This window comes from Sporobolomyces koalae (assembly GCF_050403365.1).
Source record: "Sporobolomyces koalae JCM15063 DNA, S_koalae_JCM15063T_v1_ctg3, whole genome shotgun sequence".
NCBI lineage: Eukaryota > Fungi > Basidiomycota > Microbotryomycetes > Sporidiobolales > Sporidiobolaceae > Sporobolomyces > Sporobolomyces koalae.
The window spans coordinates 751,757-774,764 of record NW_027481768.1 but is presented as its reverse complement, the minus strand read 5'-3'; the positions used below and the strand labels follow the sequence as shown (position 1 = coordinate 774,764).

General features: G+C 54.2%; 7 protein-coding genes across 7 annotated transcripts; 4 read left to right on the top strand and 3 right to left on the bottom strand.

Annotated features, from left to right (window-relative positions):
• Positions 1–590: 590 nt before the first annotated feature.
• Positions 591–2,000, top strand: JCM15063_005200 (uncharacterized protein; the record flags this gene model as incomplete). Its single annotated transcript, XM_076676303.1, has 4 exons — positions 591–874; positions 967–1,145; positions 1,211–1,363; positions 1,435–2,000. The coding sequence occupies 4 exons, from the start codon at positions 591–593 to the stop codon at positions 1,998–2,000; spliced, it is 1,182 nt and encodes a 393-aa protein (XP_076536841.1).
• Positions 2,001–2,371: 371 nt separating this feature from the next.
• JCM15063_005199 (GNAT family N-acetyltransferase) lies at positions 2,372–3,284 on the bottom strand (the record flags this gene model as incomplete). Its single annotated transcript, XM_076676302.1, has 5 exons — positions 2,372–2,433; positions 2,527–2,597; positions 2,673–2,722; positions 2,803–2,880; positions 2,955–3,284. 5 exons carry the CDS (start codon positions 3,282–3,284, stop codon positions 2,372–2,374), a joined length of 591 nt encoding a protein of 196 aa, XP_076536840.1.
• Positions 3,285–4,309: 1,025 nt separating this feature from the next.
• Positions 4,310–4,810, top strand: JCM15063_005198 (holo-ACP synthase; the record flags this gene model as incomplete). The annotated part of the gene is made up of 2 exons (XM_076676301.1): positions 4,310–4,485; positions 4,567–4,810. 2 exons carry the CDS (start codon positions 4,310–4,312, stop codon positions 4,808–4,810), a joined length of 420 nt encoding a protein of 139 aa, XP_076536839.1.
• A 1,706-nt stretch (positions 4,811–6,516) lies between these two features.
• On the top strand, positions 6,517–8,516 carry JCM15063_005197 (sugar porter family MFS transporter; the record flags this gene model as incomplete). The annotated part of the gene is made up of 7 exons (XM_076676300.1): positions 6,517–6,557; positions 6,643–6,824; positions 6,898–7,047; positions 7,119–7,299; positions 7,370–7,938; positions 8,008–8,116; positions 8,186–8,516. The coding sequence occupies 7 exons, from the start codon at positions 6,517–6,519 to the stop codon at positions 8,514–8,516; spliced, it is 1,563 nt and encodes a 520-aa protein (XP_076536838.1).
• Positions 8,517–8,948: 432 nt separating this feature from the next.
• On the bottom strand, positions 8,949–10,911 carry SLX1 (endonuclease; the record flags this gene model as incomplete). Its single annotated transcript, XM_076676299.1, has 4 exons — positions 8,949–9,863; positions 9,930–10,030; positions 10,095–10,668; positions 10,741–10,911. 4 exons carry the CDS (start codon positions 10,909–10,911, stop codon positions 8,949–8,951), a joined length of 1,761 nt encoding a protein of 586 aa, XP_076536837.1.
• Positions 10,912–12,752: 1,841 nt separating this feature from the next.
• On the bottom strand, positions 12,753–17,458 carry THP1 (Thp1p; the record flags this gene model as incomplete). The annotated part of the gene is made up of 12 exons (XM_076676298.1): positions 12,753–12,860; positions 12,951–13,055; positions 13,125–13,568; positions 15,564–15,641; positions 15,738–15,912; positions 15,992–16,119; positions 16,196–16,316; positions 16,389–16,691; positions 16,765–16,856; positions 16,924–17,017; positions 17,091–17,272; positions 17,333–17,458. The coding sequence occupies 12 exons, from the start codon at positions 17,456–17,458 to the stop codon at positions 12,753–12,755; spliced, it is 1,956 nt and encodes a 651-aa protein (XP_076536836.1).
• Positions 17,459–17,608: 150 nt separating this feature from the next.
• On the top strand, positions 17,609–22,968 carry JCM15063_005194 (uncharacterized protein; the record flags this gene model as incomplete). The annotated part of the gene is made up of 8 exons (XM_076676297.1): positions 17,609–19,947; positions 20,020–20,100; positions 20,183–20,298; positions 20,369–20,910; positions 20,978–21,325; positions 21,415–21,777; positions 21,873–22,460; positions 22,540–22,968. The coding sequence occupies 8 exons, from the start codon at positions 17,609–17,611 to the stop codon at positions 22,966–22,968; spliced, it is 4,806 nt and encodes a 1,601-aa protein (XP_076536835.1).
• Between the last annotated feature and the right edge of the window lie 40 nt (positions 22,969–23,008).

The window sequence follows — 23,008 nt, the reverse complement described above, 5'->3', positions numbered from 1 at the left end:
GTTCAGAGTTGCTCGGATGTCTCGCTCGCTCGCTCGTGACCACAGAGAGCGTCTGCCTGCTCGAGTCGACCTTGTTTGTTGACTGTCGATCAGCATCGCCTCCTTCGCGCGGTGCCGCAACGTGCAGTTGGATCCATTTGGAAATTCCCTGGCTTCTCGCGGCGATTATCGGTTCGTTATCACCGATCGCTCCTCAATGAACGGGACCTTTTTCACTCACTCGACTTCTGTTACAGGCTCGCGCACGACCACGGCTAGATAGTATCGCCAACGCTAATGGTACTGTAAGCAGGCACATGAATCGAGGCAATCTGCCCTGCACGCGGCGGCTTGGCCGTTGAGGCTGTGCTTGATCGGGAAATTGTGAATCACATTGATGCAAATTTCCTCTCTGGGAAGGTACATGGGAATCAACAAGCAACAACACAGTTAGCTCGACGCGTTCTGCCACGGTTCTCCTTTCTGACCACCCATCGCTTGCACATTCCTCCGGCAGGACCCAAGAGTTTCCGCACAGAGTGCAAAGACTTCTCCTCTCCAAACGTCTCCAGTGCCGGACACTGCCTTTCTACCTTCATTCTACAAACGTGATGAACCCTCTCGCCCAACTCCTCCTCCTCACGGCGCTCTCGCTCGCGTCGTTCGCACCTGAAGTTCTCGCCGGTGCGGGCGGATCCAAGCCACACATCGACCTCGCACCCATCCATGTCCACCGCCTGCGAGTTCGCAACGACCACAACTCGACCGCATTAGAAGGACCTTCAACTTTTGCCAAGGTTCCGCGTCGCAAACGCACCCTCGAGGAGCGTGCGACTAAAGGCAACCCGAAGGGCGCTTCGTTCTACTCGGCCGTCGTAGCTGTCGGTGCATCGTAGTAAGCAGCGTGTCCGGCAACGAAAAGACGAGGGAAGGAGCCCGAGTTCCTCTCTCGAGACTGATCAATTTGCGCTCGCACCTTGGCAACAGCACCGACAACGGACACCCGCGTAGCAGCCAGTATTCCGGCTCGCTGCGACAGTACTATCCCTACAACAAGTACGGAGGCAAGTACACGAATGGTAAGGTCGCGGTCGAATACATGGTCGACAGCTCGGTCTCGCCGTCCCTCAAGAGCAATCGTGGCAACAACCTCGTTCTCCAAGACTGTGAGAGCCCATACAGATCCCTTATTTGGCGATACGAGCGCTCACCTCTGACCTCCTGGCTTTAGATGCATATGGAGGAAGTGTCGTGCAGAACGGACTCGGCGGCACGGGCGCAAATTCGCCAGCTGCAGTAGACCAGATCTCGACTTACCTTTCCGACCTTGGATCTGGCTCCTTCTCGCCTGGAAACGGCCGGGTCTTGCACTACTTCAACTCGGGTTCGTTTTTGCTAGGAGCAACTTGCTCGCGCATAGTGAAGCGTCCGTTGACCCCGTCTCGTCTCGTTCAGGAATCAACCCGGTATCTCAAATCTGGAACAATGCCATGTCGAACGGTTTCTCGAGCTCGGCCAAGGCAAACGCCGTGTCGGCGGTCGCAGCAAACATTCAAGCGTACACGAATTCGATTCAGTCGATCGCGAACAGCAAGTCGGTCAAGACCAAAATCGCCGCCGCAGATTTCGTCGTCGTTGGAATCCCTCCGCTCGAAATCGTGCCGACCTTTGCGCACCAAGTGTCGTCGTCGGTCTCGAAATCGGACGCGCTCGCGTTCTTGAAGCAACTGTCGGACCAGTACAACGCTGGACTGCGCAAGTTCTCGTCGACGTTCAACACGCAGTATCGCAACAACCGCGTGTACTACTACGACTTGGCCTCCTTGTGGTACTCGATGAACTCGTCGCCTCGATCATACGGACTTTCGGCATCTCCGATCACCCAGGCATGCTACAACTCGTCGACCGGTGGGATCTGCTCGAAACCGGACACGTATCTCTACTGGGACACCCTGCATCCTACTACCGCCGTTATGAAGATCATGGCACAAAAGATCAATGCACTCGTGCTCGGCATGTGAAAACTCTTTCGTCCTCGTTCCTGATCGGGTTCTAGGTTTCGCATCCATAGGTCTTCCATCGTCGTTCTGTTTTCCCCTCATTCGATACCTCTATAGCACAGTCTATTATATTCATACCTCATCTTTCTCGCTCAGGAAGCTTATTTTCCAAACCCCAAAAGAGCACAGGTTGCTCTCTTTTTCTTATTACGAAACATTTTCATGAACTCCTCATCCTCTTCCTCTTTTTTCGTTGGTAGATCTCGTCATCTCTCTCTTAGGTTTCTCTTCTGCCATATCTGCTGCAATGTCGCAAACATAGTTTCTGGGTGATTCCTGTAATCTTCTTTTGACAGAAGCCGAGGTGGACTCTGCGAGGTTTTGCAGGGTTTTCATTCCTTTTGAACCTGTAGTGCTTCTTGCCGTTCTCTCCATTCCGAAGCAAGGATACCGACTATGGACAGTTGGAAACAACCACACTGGTCAGTGATTCGGAGTACTCGTGTTGCACGAAGGGAGAGAAAGGGAAGGAAAAAGAAAACTCAACTGAACATGTCATCTTGGAACGCTCCATTTTGCCAAATCGCTTGTCGTCTTCGACCTTCAATGACGAAGCCCCTGTTGACCAAATTATGCCGGAACGGCATTAGCAGAGTTGGCATGGTAAAAGCGCTAAAAAAAGGAATAACTTGCAGAGAGGTGTAGATCTTGACAGCTTTTTCGTTCCATACAAACACTTCTCCCTGTCAAATTCCGGAAGCATTGGGTTGAGGTCCGTGCGGGAAGAGAAGTCAAAGGGAGGAGTAAAGTTCCCTGAACTGACCTCGACTTTGTTCAGCCCATAGCCATTGAATGCTCTTTCCAGAAGCCACGACATGGCTTCTCTCCCGTATCCTTTACCCTGTCGAGTATGTCACGATGAGCCGGCATTCGAGCATGCGAAGAACGTCCAAGAAGCAAACAGGCAAGACGAACCTGATGCTCTTTGGCTACGGCAAGCCCAAACGTCGCTTTCCTATGCAGCGTCACGATTGGATCAAGCGTAATCCAACCCACCGGGGTCAGACCAGTGCTCGACGAATTTATTCCGATGCAGAAGACGGCGTGAATCGCGGCCGAGTCGAACTCTTGATACCATTTCTCGATCTGTGCTTTCGTGCGAGGTCGAACCACTCCAGCGGTCAATCCATGTTGAACAGTCGCGTCGCTTCCGAGTTTCCACAGGAACCCATTTGGCGCTTCGTAGTCTGCAGGCTCGGGAGGTCGGAATGCGAGACGAGAGGTCGAGAACGAGGGAGATTCCATCGTGCTTGAGGTCGAGTAGTGCAGGACGAGGAGCGAAAGGAAGACTTGTGTGCTTCGCTTGCCCAGTCGCGTAGGAAGCGTACAACACGAGCGAAATCGAGTCGAGAGAGTCGAGTCGATAACGTGCATCGGACCGTGTGGTGCGGGCCCAGGTCGTTCGGGAGACGCAAATCCCGGCCGTCGATACGACCTTCTCTTCTCGAGACGGGTTTTGGCAGACCCCTCAGACTGCAACTTCTACTGTTTGGAGTCCTCTTCCTATCACCGGCGGATATAGCTCCCTCCATGTCCTGTCTTCCAATCATGCCAGCGTGACAAGCCAGCAAAATAGGGGAAGCTAAGCTTAGAGGCAACCGACTATGCAGCTTTCTCTCGAGCTGTATCACACGCGCGCTTTACCTGGCAAAGCAGCTGCTGCTACTTGAGAAACGGACGATGATTCTGCGCAATGGCCCGAAAGAGTTGGAGATCTTCGACTGCCACTTTTTTCTCTCTTGGGGAAAAAGTAGCGATTCCAAAATTACTGCAGCAGAGAAGTGAGGCGTGGACGGCAGCAAACATGCTCTGCAGCGTGGGCGAGTCAGTCAACGAGCGAGAGGAGCGCATCAGTAAGAGAATGGGCGGCTCATCCGCCGAGCTTTGTGCATGCAAAGAGATTCGAGAACTCCTTTTCTTTCTTTACTCGAAGAGTCCGAACTGTATCGCTACATGGCTTGCATCGTAAAAACCATCTGACAGGAACAGCGCGTGGGAAATGAGCTTGCCCCGGCCAAAGTCGAGCTGATATGGGCAGAAGCTGGTAGCAACTTCCATACGTGCGTGACTGAACCCGAGTAAGAAGTCGGAAGCTTCGACAAGCCACTTGTACTCTTGTCAGACGTCAGGCTGATTCGACACGTGACGAGCGCAAATCCATAGGCAATGAGGAGGTTGACCGGCACGTGATCTGATCAGTCGTTTGATCCTCCATCCTGATCGCAGCTTCTTCTCGCGTCAACCTACCAAACCCGAGCAAGTTGCGAGCAATGATAGTCGGTATCGGGGTCGACCTCTTACACATTGCGCGACTGCGAGCTCTCGTCCAGCGCCGTTCTACCCAACAACTCGCGCGTCGGATCTTGGCCCCTGAAGAACTCGCTGAATGGCATGACCGAGGTCTCGATGACTCTCAAGAGGCAGCTGAAAAGTATCTCGCATTGCGGTCAGTTGGCCCTCTTCGAGCTATCACGTTTCTATGAGCCGTACTTGCTGAAACGAGGCGATATCTTGTCTGCGGTCTAAGGTGGACCGCGAAAGAAGCGGCGTACAAGGCGTTGTACCCTCGTATACAGGCAACTTGGAAAGATCTCGTCGTCACCAAGGTCGACAGGAAACCTTGTCTCGACTTTTCAAACACGCTCGTCGAACGTTCGAACCTTCAAGCTCAGAGAGACCGAGATCGACTCAAGCTACATCTCAGTGTCAGTCATGACGGTGGATTTATGACGGCATATGTCGTGGCCGAAGCCATGGCCAGCACAACATGAACGGACGCGGTCGGAATTCGTGCGCAATTTTGCCCGCATATCAAGACTGAATCAGTATCCACAGCTCACGCACCTGAATATGTGGCAGACAGCTCAGGGAGAAGAACCGACAGAGCTGCGGCGACCGCAGTGCTTGCCCCCGCGACAAGTTTGCGGGAGCAAGGTAAGCCGGAAACCCAGGCATACATGCGATACTGGCATCGAATACGCTGCCTCAAGTGCTGGGTCTGCTTGGAAGCTACGCTGGTATCCTCAACAGCTGAAAAGGGCGCCAAGACCAAGACTACGAGCTTTCCCGCGTGGACGTGCGGCAGCGACGCGTCCCGAAACCGAGGTAGACCATGTCACGGCGCACTCTGGTCGCTGGAACTGCAAGTCTACCAGTCTGAGTAGCTGGGTTCCAGTGGAGTTGATCCCTAGACTCGAAGCGGAATTTCACAAGGCTCACAAGTCTTGATTAAAAGTGTCCACGCGCGTTCTCCCGAAAGTTGTCGCGGCTAATTTCCTTGCGCATATCTTTTGATTCTTCACTCTACTCCTCGTCCGCCTGCTCGACCATTCGCCTCCGTGTCAGTGCGACCTGTTCGACTTTCAACCCACTCGGTGACATCAATGGACGACGTACGAAGGCCGGCTTCCCCCGCACACCGACAAGACGCCCCCACTGTCCTGGTCTTTGTCCAATGCGCCCACCCGCCCATCCTGTCTCCATGACGCTGAAATTTCGACGACACGACGCTTGCTGCTACAGTACGTCGAGCATCTCTGCACGAGCGGTCGCGACTGTTCACGGGCAGGCTGCTTGAAACGAGGAACACGACTTGGGACTCCGCACTTTTCGCATGCTGCCCCTCTCGAACCCGGGTTCAAAGCGGGCTTCTCAACTCGCTCGATACGTTTGAACCTCCTCTGTGAGCTCAGGATGTACCGACTCGAACACCGACACTGTCTGGAAGTGCTGCAGGGCTCTTGACTACCGCCCGAGATCACCTTCGCCACGCTCTCGCCTCTCCCGGCCTCTCGACTTGGGTCCGTTCTCGACTCGCCCGTGGGGGAGCGCGCCCTGTGTCTCGGCCGCTTCTCGACTCGCGTGGCCAACGGAAAAACTTTCAATTTGCCGGCTTGCTTGTGGGCGCTCGTTTATGGCCCGACGCTAGCCGACAGCGCTCGTGCGCTAGCCTACGATCAAAAGAGCACAAGAACAGCACTCTATTCTGCGCTTTCATCTTAGCAAGTGTTCGACCAGGCAGAGGAATCAGGAAGCCTGCACGGTGCACAGGCGATCGGACGAAGCGAGAAGGCGCGGATCGGCTCATAACACCGAAGGTTCGGTGTCGGCGCTGAAACACGGAATCGAGAAAAAAAAATCGTGGAGGGCGGGTGAACGCGGGGTTACAGGCTAACCCCAAAAGGAGGAGGCGAGGGTCTCCTTGCTTTTCTCCTTCTTTTCATCTCAGTCTCGACCCCTCCCCCGTTCGCCCACATCGTTCGGTTCTCGACTTCTTCGAGGCCCTTCACCGCCTTTCGCTAGCACTACAAGAGCCTCACCACCCGGCTCTCTCTCTCTCTTCCTCACTCTCCTCGCGCTTCTGACCTCGGAGTTCTCGTACGATCCCGATCGTCACTCAACCCGCCTCGGAACTTTTTTCAATCTCTCAACAAACACTCGCCTCTCCGCTCTTTCGACCCAATCGCACGAGATCAACATGTCGCAAAGACCGGTCAACAACACGATGGCCATCGTCATGTGCGTTAGTCTCCGAGTGCCGCTTACCTGCTCCTGCGAACTGACGGGCCCCCACGCGCACTGTGATTTGTCTTTCCGTCTGCAGGTCCTGCTTTGCAGCATTCGGTGGCTTCCTGTACGGATACGACACGGGAAACATCTCGGGAGTCAAGGAGATGGACTACTTCAAGCGTCAAATGGGACGCCTCCAGCCTGATGGCACTTACCAATTGACCTCTGGTGACAACTCGCTCATTACCTCGATTCTGTCTGCCGGTACCTTTGTCGGTGAGTGTCTGACTGCTCCTCCAATTGTAGTCCAGATTGAACGAGCGAAATCTGACTTGTTGCCGCTCTGCAGGTGCTCTTGCCGCCGCTCCTATCGCGAACAAGCTCGGTCGCCGTTACGGAATCATGGTCTACCTCGTCCTCTTCGTCCTCGGTGTTGCCCTTCAAACTGGAGGCACTGACCTCGCGACGTTCGTCGTTGGTCGTGTTTTCGCTGGTCTCGGTACGTTTCCCTCGCATCTCCCCTCGTTTCGCACGAAATGACCCTCTGACATTGCCTTTGCTTAATCACAGGTGTCGGAGGAACTTCGTGCATTGTCCCCATGTACCAATCCGAGTGCGCTCCCCGCCACATCCGTGGAATGATCGTCGGTGCCTACCAATGGATGATCACGATCGGTCTTCTCATTGCCGCTGTTGTCGTCAACGCTACCAAGGACCGCAACGATCTCGGTTCTTACGCCATCCCCATCGGGTTCGTCCTTTTTTGCTGTTTCGTGTTGTCCATTTCCGAGCGGATCCTGATTCTCCTTGTGTTTGATCAGTATCCAATTCGCCTGGGCCATCATCCTCGCTTCCGGTCTCGCGTTCCTCCCTGAATCTCCTCGCTACCTCATCGGTGCCGGCAAGGACGAACAAGCCCAGGTCGCGCTCGCTCGCATTCTCGGTGTCGAGGTCGACTCGCCCCAGGTTGCCGAGGAGTACGCCGAGATTGCTGCGCAAATCCACCACACTCGTTCGCTCGGTTCGACTTCGTACCTCGACTGCTTCAAGAGCCAAAACCGCAACCGTCTCCGCACGTTGACTGGTCTCGGTATTCAAGCACTCCAGCAACTCTCCGGTATCAACTTCATCTTCTACTACGGCACTCAATTCTTCCAGAACTCGGGTATCGCCAACCCCTTCATCATCACCATCGCGACCAACGTCGTCAACGTCGGAGCCACCGTTCCCGGTCTCTTCTTGGTCGACCGTGCTGGTCGTCGTCCTCTTCTTCTCATCGGTGCCGCCGGAATGGTCATCTGCCACTTCATTGTCGCTGGTGTCGGAGTCGGAGTTTCGGCCGACAACGCTGCTGGTCAAAAAGTCCTCGTCGCTTTCGTCTGCATCTTCAGTAAGCCTGCCTTTATCTTCTCCTTGAGAGCTTCACTCGTAACTGACTCGTCGCCTCTCTCTCCCTCAGTCGCTTTCTTCGCTGCCACCTGGGGTCCTCTCGCCTGGGTCGTCACTGGTGAAATCTACCCTACCGCTACCCGTGCGAAGCAAATGTCCATGTCGACCGCGTCCAACTGGTAATTACAATTCAATCTTGTTCTTTTCTGCGATCGGAAGCTCACCTTGTTTTGTCTCTCTTTTTTCAGGCTGTGGAACTTTGGAATCGGATACGCCACGCCTTACCTCGTCGACAAAGCCCCTGGATCGGCCGGTCTCCAATCGAACGTGTTCTGGATCTGGGGAGGTGCTTCGTGCCTCTGCTTCATTTTCGTCTTCTTCTTCGTCCCCGAAACCAAGGGACTCTCGCTCGAACAAGTCGACATCTTGTACCGCAAGTCTTCTATCTTGGGTTCGAACAAGGTTCGCAAGGAGATCCTTGCCAACAACGTCTACGACGATGACAAGGAGGCTTACCGATCGGCCAAGACTGAGGCTCAAACCGAGCACAAGGAGGACGTCAAGATGCGTGACCTCTAAACGCACCAAGCGATCCGAGGAAAACAAAAAGGACAACTGTGCCCCTCTTTGTCACCCACCCCATGGATTCCACTTTCGTTTTCTTCTCTACATGTCGTTATTACAGCGTCCCCGGTACCCTATATATAATCCTTTAGATTCTATAGACTCTTTTCTTCCTTATAATCCTGTCTCGTCCTGGGAGGGAGAGCCTCTGCCAGTCTTGTCGCAATCGTAGCTCTCCTCAATCCCCAATACATATTCCAGTCCGGCAATCTCCAAGAGAGAGCGAAATGATTCTAAAAATGTCAGCTGTGTCGTGGACTCTCTCCAATTCGATTCGCGGCATCCTTCTCTCTCCAGGCAGATAGGGGGCGAGAATGTATTAACAACAGCAGGAAAGTTGCGGAACAACAACAGGAAACTTGTGGGGGAATCTGAAACTGATCTTTGTCAATCTGACAGTTCGATATAATCGACTTTTTTAGGCTTGGTCGATTTCCTCTTGGCGCCTTGATCAAGACCGAGAGTACTCGGATCTGGCAACTCGTCCGATGCGCCATCAACCCCCCCGCCGACCGAAGGAGCCTTGCGATTGACAGATTTCCCGACTGGACGAGTTGTCGCAACTGATGGTTTCGTCGAGATCAGAGTCGAACGAAGAGAATTTGCTGGGGGTGGATTCCGACCGTGTCGGCGTCCATTTGAAGAGACGACATTCTTTGTCGTTTTGAGAACCTCGACCAGTGCAGGCAAGTCGTCTTCGGTGGTTGAAGTTTCGTCTCCCGAGAACCGACCTTCGTACCCTTCGAGAGCGCCCTCGGCTGCTGTAGCCCTCGCCCACGAACGTTCCTGATCCGCATCCGTATCTGAATCGTTCCCATCTTGAACTGCTAATGGCACTATCGTTTCCTCCGGCTCGACGACCCCGAGAGGTTGTTTCCCTTTCCTGGTCGTCTTGGTCGCACGTTTCCGCTTGACGATCAACGCTGAACCTCCTGCATGTTCACTTGCTGATCGATCTCCTTCTTCTTCGTCGTCCGAGACTTTCGATACGAGTTCGACAAGTTCTTTCGCCCTCGTGCCCTTCTCGAACCTCCTCTTCTTGCGAGTTCCTTCCACCTCTTCCTTCCTGCGGTACGATCCTCGTACGAGGTCGGTCCAGTGCAGATTAGCGTGACATGCTGGACAGTTGCCATGTGTCGGGATCAGCGGAGAAGCTCGAGTCGAAGGTGGACCGGCCGAAAGAGGCAACGAAGGGTTTGAAGCAGAAGAAGATGAAAGAAACTCCTTGGCGAGACAGGTGAGGTGAAAGTGAGCGGAGCATTCACTCGAGGTCGAAGTACATAGGAGAAAAGAGAGATGATCCTGGAAAGAGTACAGCACGTTCAGAATCAGACGAAGAAAACGACGAGAGTGTGAGGAAATACTCGCCTCGACATCGACGAGTTGTTTGCAAATGTGACATTCTGGAGTAGCGCCATCTGATGATGCGACACGGTTCCACTTGTCCCAATGCGTGGTAAAGAACTCGTCTGGTCACCCAATGTATCCGGATGAATAAAAGGCAAGGGCAGAGCGAGACAGAGGAAATCTCACCGTCGTCAACCCGCATACGACCCTCCTCGTCACCTTGTTCCCGTTCGCCACTTCGTACAAGTCGTTTCCCATCAACTCCTTCAGGACGCACTTCGAGCTTGACTCGATCGAGCCACTCTTTGCGTTCGTCGCCCCATGGATCTTCGTCTTGCGTCCCTGTCTTTATCCGCTCTCTCTGCCACTTCTTGACCGCCGCTTCAGTTCTGACGACTGGTCCCAATTGTCGCGACTGATCCCACCAGCCTTTCGCATCGTGCGAGAAGCACGTGACGGATAGATTGAACGACCTCCAGGGCGGGACCGTGAGCATGTACTGCAAGACTTGCAGTTTCGTCAATGGTTTGCCTGACGCAAGTGTACGTGGGAACTGCGCGACAGGCCTGGCGGCAAGCTTCTTGGTCGGGTTGTCCAAGTCGGAATCCAGGACGGTCGGGATCTGGGGTGCGTGCAAGAGTCGAGACATGTGTGGATTTTGCCATGCCCATTCGAATTGAAGTGCTTGCAGCTTCGTTGGGAACCCATGAACGATGAGCTCCATCTCCCATGGTCTGCGCAACCTCGTCTTGAACGCTCCCTGTCAACCAACAGAGTTAGCTGTTATGTTCCCCTCAACGTGCTTGACCTACGCCAGTATATGTAGACTCACTCCTACTATCTCGCCCGAATGCTGTTTGTACCGCCGAGGTGGATCGGGAGTGCTGCCGATATAAGTTCCGCCTCGTTTCGGGTTGAATGAACGTAACAGATAACACGCGTAGAACGGCGGAATAGTATGGTTCAGTAGTGTCGAGGTCGTACTAGATATAGTTGGAGGCATGTTTGTGTCGCTCTCTGCGCTGTCGCCTTGCAGGTCGAATGGTTCGTCGTCGAAATGTTGGTTAGAATCAGAGCAGGACATCGCGCCCAATTCCACGGGTAGCTGATTGGCGAACGCGCTTCAGAGAAGCATTCGATGCACAGAGCCAACGCGGCGCTGGCGCGACTTGTCGAAAAGAGATGAGGCAAGGCGTGATGAGACGGGATGGGAGCATGCACTCGCCGACTCACGTGACCTTTTTCTCGAGAGCGCGTCAAGCTACCTTTTCAGTTCACTCGCAGTACTTCGTTTCGGGGCAGCCAGGGTCCAGCTAGGCCACAGTATGACGAGCAAAGGGCAAAAAAAAACAAAAGCTTAGCGTCTCCCGGTCTCGATCCGGGGACTCCTGGGTGACTTCTCTTGCGAGAGTATGAGCCCAGTGAACTGCCACTGTTCCAAGACGCTTAGCAATGACCTGCGGGGAAAATTTTTTACGTCTATGAAGCAATGGTCAAAACCCCGTTGAAGCCCCGCTGAGAGCGCTAATTCAGTTCGTGATACTGCTCTCGCCAGAGGTCAGAGGATTGCCCTTTTCTCGTTCCGCGCAGACAACGTCAAAAAGACTTTTTCTGTGAAAGTGAACCAAGAGGCCGAATACTTGGGTTCGCGTCGGTGCAGGGTGAGAGATAGACGGTTGCGACACCGCTTGAGCGCGTCAATAGGTTGTATACCGTTATATTCACTGGGTTGTCGATAAGCGTCTTGGAACAGTGGCAGTTCACTGGGCTCATATTCTCTCACGAGTTGTTACCCAGGAGTCCCCGGATCGAGACCGGGAGACGCTATCTTTTTTTTCTTCGTCGTCTTTCACGCTACGTAACTCTGTTCGACGGCCGAACTCTACTCACCCTTGCGCCTCGCTCGCTAAGAGAAGTCTTGAATCAACTTGCTCAAGCGATTCCGATCAAGACAAGGACGAGCGCATTCAAGCGCTTTAAGCTTGGAGCCTAGCCAAAGCAAACTTGTCAAGTCCGCTGAGGCCTAAACGTCGCCGTTAGCTGGCAGACGCTTTCTCGTGTGAGTTCGAATTTTCACCATGCCGATGCCAGGTAAAAGCTACCGAATAAAGCGTGGTTGAGCGGCACAGATGAATGCAATTCGTGGGTTGATCGGCTCAGTTATTCCAAATTTGGGTCTGGCGCACTGTCTTTGGTAGGGCTTGCGATTGCTGACCATCTCCCCCCCTTCTCTATGTGTGCGCGAGTATTATTTCTCGTGACTCTGTTCTCTCGACATTGGCAATTTACAACTTTAGGATATCTAGGCAAAATAAGTTAGGCTCCCTTCAACGTCTTGGAACAGTGGTAGTTCACTGGGCTCATACCCTTGCAAGGGAAGTCACCCAGGAGTCCCCGGATCGAGACCGGGAGACGCTAATCCTACTTTTTGCTGTGTTATACCCTCGCTGTGACAAATGCATGTGGCGCACGACTTGAAGGCACCATGACTTCCAACCCCACTCAAAAGAGGCGTGGTCCGTTGTCACATTGGATGCCTGAATAAAAAGGTCACCCCGATGACACCAAGCGCAGAGTCTGACGCTTCCGCCAAATGGATGTAGCACGCTAGACCACGCTTCACGTGCTTGTGCGCATAGTTCGCTCGCGCGACAGGGTTTCCTCGCCAAAATAAGCCGTCCAAAGAACTGGAGCGTAATAAGACGCTGTACATTTGTACATGGTCTTGAGAAATATTGACCCAGACGTTCACTCGAATCATGATGAGTGACAAGCAATCTTCCCAGGTCGACTGCTCATTGCATAGCCGGGCAAACCCTCAAGGGACAGAGCAACCCCTTCCAGCTAGTAATCGATCGTGAGCCCGGGAATCCCATATTCGGAACCCACTGCGAGCAAGACTTTATCCAATTCCTCCTGTTGGTAACCGTGACGGTTCTTCAGGTGGGAATACTAAATTCCGATGCGAAGTAAGCGGGCGAGTGCTTCAGCGAGACCGTGCTCAATTGGGGGAAAGGGCGCGACTCATAAGCGGGAACTTACCACGGATTGAACTATATCCTCGTCGACCATGTACCCGATGGGAGATCCCCAGCAGGGACAGCTCAGGAAGATCCCTAACCAGTCGTGAGATTCGACAAGACCCGCCTGTTGGGGATAAGTGATTGCATGAGGAGCTTGGAGCTTCGTATTGGTTGCGTTGATTTGCGGACTCACTTCGACAATGCGTTGCAGCTTGAGCGAGAGCGCGAGGACATTCTTGTCCGTGTGAAAGCGGCGAATCCCATTCGTGACAGCAACCATCCACTGTGCAAGATCGAGCGAGCGAATGTCTTGGTCCGGCGTGACACAACAGTACCTCATGTTGGACTGATGCTTGAAAAGCTCGATGGGCTTGAGCAGAGTTTGACAATGGTCGCATTCAATCCGGGCGAGGGGGGATCGATCGAGGAAGGACGAAATCTGCTCCATTGATGCCACGATCGGCTCATCGTCGGTGCGCGGGAACCAAGGGGGCAGAGTAGGGAGCTCGAATCGGATCATGCCGAGTGGGGGAAGGTTCTTTAGGTCAAGTTCCTCCTGACTTGCCTGGTTGGCCTCGAGGTCGAGCTGTTTACGGAGCTCGGCATGTGCTGTCGCGATTTGACGAATAAGGGGAATCTGACGGGATCGGATCAAAAGGTTAGCAGATCCGAGGCGGCGTCAAGAGTTGTTTCAGGAATGGTAAGAGTCTTGGGTGGGCAAGCGGAGACATCGTTGGCGATTTTGGCGATCATTGGAAGTTCGAGGAATACACTACAGGAGGGATAGTAGCCTCGTCCGACAACGATATCTTTCTTCCATTTATCGTACTGGATGTCAATAAGATCTTTGAGCGTCTCGCGACGACGCTTCTCGAGAAACGAGCGCAGACTGTCTCGAACCCTGGGCCAAGTTCGTTCACAGAGTGGAAGAGGGGTCTTGACGAGTGAGTGTTTTACGAGATTGGCTGTCCGCATCTCGGCTGAGGCAAACCCAATCGCCTCCATACGACGCCAGATCCTGCTCACGCACCGACAGATCTTGTTCAGTACAGTTCGCAGCGGCCGAGATTACAGATCTGAGGAAATGACCTCGACGCACTCGCGATGGCGTTTTCTTATGGCAGATCGCCTCTCTTCCTCTAATTGTTCCGCTTTGTCGTCTTGCCAGATTTCAATCGCTTCACAGTCCTATCGAATGAGCGCTCGACGTGAGCGACAGTGATGTCCAATATCCGCAAGATGCTCGAGACTGCTGACCTTGGACAAGTTGACGCGTTCCTTTGCTAGTTTGCATACGCGCTCTTGAAAGCTGGTCTCCGGTAGATTCAAAGAGAACGAATCGGGATCATGCCTGAGGTCCTCCAGATAACGTCTGTCAAAGCGTCCCAAAACAAAAACGGCGTCAAAGCTCGCAAGGAACCGCAAGCTGACGAATGTGACAACCTACATATCCTCTATGAAGGGAGATAGAAGCGGTGGTAGATAGTCTTGCACACGTTCGTCATGCACGAAACGCCGCCGTGCCGTGGTAACGTCTTCGTTCCGAATGTTAGCGGTCCACGGCCACAGTACGGCGAGCTCTTGCGACAACCGCTCAGTTGCGCGTTTTTTGACGTCTACAATTCGTGACGTCTACAATTCGCGACGAGGTTAGATCACGCATGAAAGAGAGCGCAGCGTCGAGTTGCTCACAGATTTTGCCATTGTGGGATTCCGTGCGCTCTGCGAAGAAGGTGAGAAATGCACTGGCTTCATGGCATTGTACTTTTTCTTCCAATGCCTCCATTGAGAGAAACTTGTCCTTGAGGCAAGCTTTGCAAATTCTCGCCCGCAAGAGCCTGTCGAGTCTGCCACCTTTCGGTTTCCCACAGCTGCGAGGAGCGAACCGACAGATCAGCTCCCTTGATTGAGCTCTACAAGCTTTTTCGTGAAATAGACTAGAAGAGACTGACAAATGACATGCCCGGCCGAACAAAAGGGCAGCGTAGCGGAGGTCGTCCAATGGAACCAATAGTTCGGGAATGCCATCCTTCGCTCTCACGATTTTGAATAATCCCGCCGCAGAGGGACTCGTCAGGAACTGTCTCAAGCTCTTGCTTGTCGTGGAGAGGGATAAAAGGTCGCCCACGCCGAGGTGAGTACAGACCTGAATTGGGACTGTCCGCTCAGCAAAACGGCTCGAACAGAGAGCGGACAGGATAGCGCAGCAGCTCACCTCCCAGACGAGGTCAAGCGGAAGCAGCGGGAATCCTTTGAAAGTTTCCTGCTTGTCGCTCACTGGATTGCAGCAGCAATGACTGCAGATCTGTTTCGTCGGCGGCTCCGTCGACTCTAGCGTTCCAAGCTCGCAAGCTCCCCTGTCAGCAATTTCAAGGGCAATCATATGACAAAAAGCAGGTGCGAGCTTACCAGATTTGCTCATGGGTGGGTCATCGTCGCGAGGAGAGGGTTGGAGATCAAGCAGCAAAAGACGATGTTACATACGCGCGTCGCGTCGCTGCGCGCGCCAGGTCCCGCTTGGTCGGGCTTTTGATTCTTTTGCTGGTGATTCTCCGCCAAATCCGTCGCAGAGCAACGGGTATATCATGCAACAACACGTTTTCTATTTCTATGGTCATCCTACACTGCTGACTGGTAAGAACCCGAATTTTTCCCCTTTTTGCAACACGAGCAATCGTTTCGAATGTAAGATGTACGCTTTCAAGTATCCCTATTGACAACGCCAAATCTTCATCAACGTCTGATCGCACCTCGGATCCAAGAAACTCCAAGGGGTGGAATCGAGTTGAAGGAAAAAAAAACTTACTTGATCCATGAGACTGACGGCAATACATTCGAGATCGTCTTCGTCAAGTGGAGGCGAATCGGGTTCGAGTGACGACGTGTCCCATGCTATCCGTGCAGCTTGCAACAAGAGTGAGAGCGAGAGCGTCGGAGGACCCGTCGCGGGCACTGGGTTACCGTTTGTCGACACCAACAACCTATCATAATTTCGAGGGGGTTTGTTCAAAATCGTAAGCTGCAACACAAGGTGATGCTGAAGAGAAATAGAGAACTTACGTTTGTCTCGCGAGGTTCCTCCAACATACGACTTCGAGCTTTTCTCGCAACAAGAGGTAATTGCCAAAGTGCAAAAGCCACTCCCGATACCGACTCAGGTGCGTCAAGACTCCTTTCCAGTTCCCTTTCTGTCAGTGTCTCATGCTCGGAGTCAGCTCTGGGAGATTTCGTGCATGGGCAAGGCGAAAACGGTGGTTCGCGTACCCGTAGAGGTTGCAAGAGGGCGGGTCCAAACTGTTCGAGCAAGTTGAAATGTTGCAGCAAGTCGTACTTGGGCAAGTACCCGAGCGGGATCGAAGCCGTGACGAGATAGATCAGGATCAACCTGTATCGAAAGTAAAGAGAGTCAGGGATCAATTTCCAAATCGTCCGGGTCCCCCTGAGAAGGGTAACCGACCTAGCGTTCTTCCACGACGTGTCGAGACATTGTTCGAAACTCCTGCCCAAGTCTTTGCGCGCGAGTCCGAGTCGTCGTTGGTACAAATGAATCCGACCTCGGTAGTACCAGAATTGAACTTGATCGAGCCGACTGAACTCGTTTGATTCGATCGAGACGTTTGAATTGTTGACATTGTTGAGCACCGTGTCGCACAAGCGCAAGTTTTTGAGCGCAAAGTACACTTCGAAAGTCGAGTTGGCGAGAAAATACAATGCAGTGCGTTTTGCGGGTACTCCTGACACTGCCGAGGACTCGCCAGACCTAGAGTTTTCAGACGTGCGTCAGACAAGGAATGCAAAAGAGGTTCGAGAGGACAGAAGAAGCTAGGAATGACCGGTCGGAAGCGGCGATTCCCATCGGTCGAGCCAACATTCTCGCGGCTTCTCCTGCTCGGGTCAATTTCGAGTCTCGGCTCGCTCGCCCGGCCTGAGGGGTTTACGAGCACATGTGAGCGATGGCTCGAAGGAACGTGTCGCGTAATGGGGGCACTGACCGCGAGTGCGACCGAAATGAGCCTGCGGGTGAGGACGCGCAGAGTCGGTACGAACCATCCGTTCTCGGCCGTGGCAAACAGTCGATCTGCAGTTCTGCTCCGTCGAAACAAGCCTCAGTGTGCCGAAGCGAGATTGGAAAGAGACAGAAGAGGGAAGACCTCCTCACTTGTACAGGTCTTCGAGGAGGGTGTATGCTCGTTCGAGCTCTGTCTCGGATAGACCGAGGGGGACATCGCGAACGTAGAGCAAGTGGCATGCGATGTAGTCGGCGAATGGACGCAACGGCGGCTGTGGGAACCTCGTGCGGATCAAGTCTCGGTAGCTCGTCGGTCTCAGGTGAGGCGAGGTCTACTGACAAGTACTGGTCAGGCAGTCTCGAGCCGCTTGGGAGCTGGAACGGTGACGTACGAGCAGGTGTTGGCGAAGTTGGATGAACCTCGGCTGGTTTGGGTCGACCGTCAGGAGTGCGCCGAGTTCAGTACTGTCGAGCCTCGCATGAGCCCGGTGCAGCTGGTCGAGGTACAGATCGGGCATGTCACCGGGGCACGTGCATCAGAGTGCGCCAGGTTGAAGCCAACTCGTTCGCGACGTTTTGTTCTCCTCCCGCACACGTGATCGCAGCTCGGTTCTTCAACGCGAGTCAGCTTCCCAGACTCGAGCGGGTCACGGGTTCGACTCAGGATCATGCTCTCGCCTGGTTCGGCTGCGCGGTCGGATGGGAGTGTCCCCCGCTTGCACCCTTCCGACTCTGGCACTGCCTCGTCGTCTGCAGCACACACGCACAAGCGCCTGTCGAGGATCTCGCCGTCCGAATTCGACAACCTCCTGTCGTCGTCCCAGACCAAGCACACGACCCTGCTCGACGAGGACACGCTTGGTCGCGACTCGACTCACTCGCCTTCGCCGTCCCCGAGCAGCTCGCCCCCACTCGCACGCAGTCACCTCGACTCGCCCACGTCCCCGGTCACTCCCGACAAGCTGTCCGACCGCGACCGCGACCGCGACCCGTTCAAGCGTCGCAGCATCTATCGTACCGTCGGGAACGCTTCCAGTCCCGACCTCGCCTCTCTCGTCCGCAAAGCGAAAGAGCAGCGTGCGCTCGAGGGACATGATGAACGCCTTGACCAATCACCTGCTCGACCGAGCGCGTACGAGCTTGGTTCTCCGACCCGGGCCCCTCACCATGCCCGGTCCCGCTCCCCTTCTCCTCCGAGAACAGTCGGGCCGGGCTCGACGAGATCCCGCAGCACGACCTCACCCGAGATCTCGCTTCACGAGTTTGCCCAACAATCGGCACCCGTGGGCACGCCTCCGAGCGCTGCTCCAGCGAGAATCTTCAACTCGCCCGGTGCACCTCCCTCGCAACCGTCCTTCCCATCTCCACGCATGCGGACTCGCACTCGAGAGAGCACCGCCCTCTCGTACGACTCGAACCTGACGACCACCTCGTCATCGAACGCGAGCTCGGGCTTTGTCCTCGTGCCCCCGCCTCCCGCGCCTCTGTCCCCACCCCGCACCCTCACCTCGACTGTGCAAGCGCTCAAATCGCAACGCCAACAGCAACTTCAGTCTGGCGCTGTTCCTGACGCAGGTCACCTCACCTCGCTGATGCAACGACCCAACCCTTCGACCTCTTCGCTGATCAGCTCGTTCGGGTTGGACTTTGCTACGGCGGGACCCTCGAGTCCGAGGAGGAAGCGAGGGACAACCTCAGACTCGAACATGGTCGACGACGCATCGGGCAAGCTCAGTCTCGGCAACACGATGCGCAAGACGAGTCGCTTCTTTCGCAAGTTTGGACAGGCCAGTAGCAGCACGACCGAGTCGAGCCAACCCAAAGTTGTACCCCTGTCGAGTGGTACCGTTGTCGATCCTCCGCCGACGGTTCCGGTCCTGCCTCCAGTACCCCCGATCCCTTCGACCTACACGACCCCGGAACGACCAGTAGCGAGTGCGTCCACCTCGACGCTGCCCATGACCCGAGACCGTTCAAATCAGTCGATCGAATCCTCGACTTCGTTCGATTCAACCGCGAGCAGCGCAAGGATTCGCCGCAAACGTTCTTCTTCAGTACCCCAATCTCGACACTCGAACTCGAGCGCAGGAGCAGGACCCTCGAGTCCGTCCCCTGCGAAGAGTACTCGTGTTAGCGGCGAGGGTGACCGACTGCGCAACGAGTTGCGCCAGTGGAGGCTTGGAGTCGATGGAGTTTTGGGCGGGTTCGATCAGACGCACACCGCTACTGCAAGATCCGAGGAACGACCCAGCGCAACGAGCTCTCGACGACCCAGTTTGCCCGAAGGCAAAGTGACGGGAGCCCACCTCGACGGACCCGCGTCACTCAAGTTGGGAAGGAACGCAAGTTTGCCCCTCACGTTCGAAACGACAGATACTCCAAGTATCAGATTGAGTTCGCCAAACCGCACGAACCCCCAAGTCGCACCTGTGTCTTCTCGACAAACCCTTTCACCTCCATCGACTCAGATTGACCTTTCCTCGATTCCTGAATCTAGCCATTCGAGGGAAAACTCGAATGCGACTCTACCTGCGGTTTCCTCCGAATCCGCACGCTCGTTTAACCTTCCACCCCCGGTTCCAACACTTCCCATGTCACCACCTATGGTACCTACTCCATCTTCCTCGTCGATGACGACCGGGCGCAAGAACGCAGCATCTCGAGTCTCGATCGTCGGATATCCATCGACATACACGACTTTGTCCTCCACTGGTTCAGGTTCAGGTTCACCACGGTATTTGATTTCGCCGAGTCCTCCCACGACTTCGAGACCGACGTCAGCTACAGGATCGAACTCTTCCCTCCCACTCGCACACCCGAGCGTTTCTCCTCAACCTTCACAACATTCAAACTCGACCCTGAGGCATGCTCCAGATCTGCAGGCATCCTCAGCAGTCGAAGCAGAGACGGCGTTGTCAGAAAAGGCGAAGGAACTCGCTCAACGTTGTTGGGACGAAGACGAAGGGTTCTTGGAACGGAGAAAAATCGCAGAATGGCTTGGATCCTCGTAAGTTTCCATTCGGTCCGACCTCACTTTATTCCTTTTGATCCTAATTTGGTGTACCTGGGAACTCGATAGGCATGACTTGAACAAAAAGAGTTTGAAACACTACATGGACAAATTCGATTTTGGAGGTTTGAGGCTCGATCTTGCCTTCAGGTGAGTTCCAGATGCTCCTCTTGCCGAGGAACTTGTATAGACTCATACTGTGATTTTGGACGTTGTGACAATCCCGTTCCAGACGCTTGTGCGGCAAATTGTACTTGAAAGCAGAGACTCAACAGGTCGATCGGATTCTCGAACAGTTTTCGAGACGGTACTACCTCGATAACCCTCGCTCTCCTTACTCGTCAGCAGGTGCGATGAACCTGATCGGGATTGCTTTAACGAGAGAATGCGCACTGACCCTAGGAGGGTTTTCTCACAGATGTCGTTCATGCTGTATCCTACTCACTTTTGCTCCTCAACACGGACCTCCATGTTGTCGATACCACCACACGCATGACTCGTCAACAGTTCATTCGCAACACGCTCAGTGCGATCCAAGCCCAAACGGGGATTGAACCGGAAGACGAAACCCCGTTCAGTCCGACCTTGAGCGAGATCGAAGCGGGTACCGAAGGGATGCTCGGTATGATCAGTGAGGCGCCCAACGAGTCGAGGAACAGTCCTGAACGACCGAGAACTGCTGGTGGTGGAGGTGGAAGTTCGAGTACGATCGGAGGCAAGAGACCTTCGACGGCAGGAGCAGGTACCGATTCGCCTGCTTCTTCATTGCGAAACTACCCCGGAGGCAGTCCGAACCAGAGTCGGGTCACGCTCGTCAATCATGGAGCTAGTACTGATTCGCCGTCGAGAAGCGCAACCATGACGGGACTCGGACTCAGTCAGAGAAGCGAGAGCGTCGTGACGGTAGGGTCAATGGGATCAAACAAGTCGATCGAGGCGAACCTCCAAGTTGTGCTCAAGGTTAGGATTCACATTATTTCGTACGAGAATTTCACAGAACTAAAATATCTCTTCGGGGGGTAAACAGGACATGTACAACGCGATCCGTTCTCAACCTATCTATCAGTCGGCTTCCTCCTCGACGCTCAACCTTCCTACTCCTGATGGCAGCACTTCTCGACCTTCCCTCTCGCTCACTCCGGGCAACTCTCCCTACTCGACGTGGTCTGGAGGAGTGAACCGTTCGGCAAGTCGTCGCAGTGGTACTTCGACCGCTGCAAGTAGCCAAGTGTACGGCACTTCGACCACCAGCAGCAAACGCAGCAGTGTGAGAGGGTTTGGATCTCTCTTGGGCTCGAGCGGAGCTGGCAACAGCAGTCTCGATCTCATGAGGAGTACGAGTCCAACACCGAGCACTTCGACCTCGTTGAGCGACGTAAGTGTTCACTCTTTCCCGCTTTAGCCCGCTTCCTTTCCAGATTTCCTGATTCTTTTCTTTCGATCACGTGCCGCATACTTTTGCAGGAACAATGGTCGACCGCATTCGGTGCTGCAACTCAGCATCATATGGTCCCGACAATCGGGTTTGCCAACTCGCTCTCGCACACGATCATCCGGGAACAGCAAGAGGACGACGCTCAATCGATCGCATCGTCTTCAATCTCGGTTACGGACGAAGAACTCGCATTGCTCGGTGCGCCTTGGGCCAAGGAAGGCATCTTGCAGAGGAAACACTACTGGGAGTCTCACGGCAAGCGCAGCAAAGAGAAGCACTGGCTCAACGCATTCGTGGTCGTTAGCCAGGGGGAGCTGCGAATGTTCAGGTTCGATGGAAACGGAGGTTCGGGTGGGAGGAAACGAGCTGGGATCGGAGGTGGAGATTGGACTGTCAGTTTCCTCTCATTATCGCCTTTTCTGTTTTCTCTTTTCGCGTGCGGAAGATACTGATCGAAGATTTGCTTTCGCTTGTTTGCATATCACAGTCGAACGCTTCGAACGTCGGGTCAATCTCGTTGATTCACGCGTTGTGCTCCGCCATGCCTCCACCTGGATACTCTCGAGATCGACCACACTGTTTCGTCCTGACTCTCCCTTCAGGCGGTTCCTACTTCTTCCAAGCTGGTACTCCGGACCTCGTCGCCGAATGGGTTTCGACTTGCAACTATTGGTCAGCGCGATTGTCGCGAGAACCATTGTCGGGAGGAGTCAGCAACATTGAGTACGGATGGAACAAGGTCGAAAACAAGTTTGACTCGCAGTCACCGCGCAATGTAATCGACGAACGGGATGATCGGGCGAGCATCAGAAGTGGCAAGAGTGGGCATTCGAAGAGGTCTTACGCAGGATCGACGTTCAACGATCGATACGGATCGACCGGTTCGAGCGCGGGCGGACTTGCAACGGGAGGAAACGACCGCATGCGAATCGAGGACTGGAAGCCTCCGAATGTGCCGCTGACCCCGAGTCAACTTGGAGAAGAGGCTCAACTCGAACACTTGAAACGACATGTCAACATTGTCCAGGCCGAACTCGCCCACCACAACGAGCTGCGAGCTCCGATGACCAAACTCGTTCGTCTCGTCCACCTTTGCTCCTCGTTCGCGAGTGCTGTTCAATCCTGATGACCTCTTGTTTCTTGAATGTCGATAGTACTCTTCACGTTCCTCAAACTACGCGAAAGCGATCGCAAACTGGGAACGCAAGTCGCAACATCTCCTGAGCGAGATTGTCAAGTGGTCGACGTATATTGAAGCGCTCGTGGCGGCGGTCCGATTGCGTTCGATTCAACGGGGCAAGAAAGAAGTTGAAGCGATGCTCAAGAGTGCCGATCTCGACGATGAGGAAGACGACGACGATGATGAACTGGCTGCGAGGTTGTCACCGTTTGAGGAACCGCCGCCATCTCGACAGGACATGCCTACTTCGATACTGCCTCCGACCGACGGGATCAAGCGCTTGCAGATTGACAGTACGCCGATTGGCTCGGAGCAAGGGGACAGGCGGTTCAATCAACCGTTGGCTTCTAGGACTTCGTTCGCGACGACCAGCATGAGAGGCGACGAGTTTTTCGATTCGTGAGCTTCCTTCTCGCTCCGTTCCCAATGTGCTGTTGTTGATC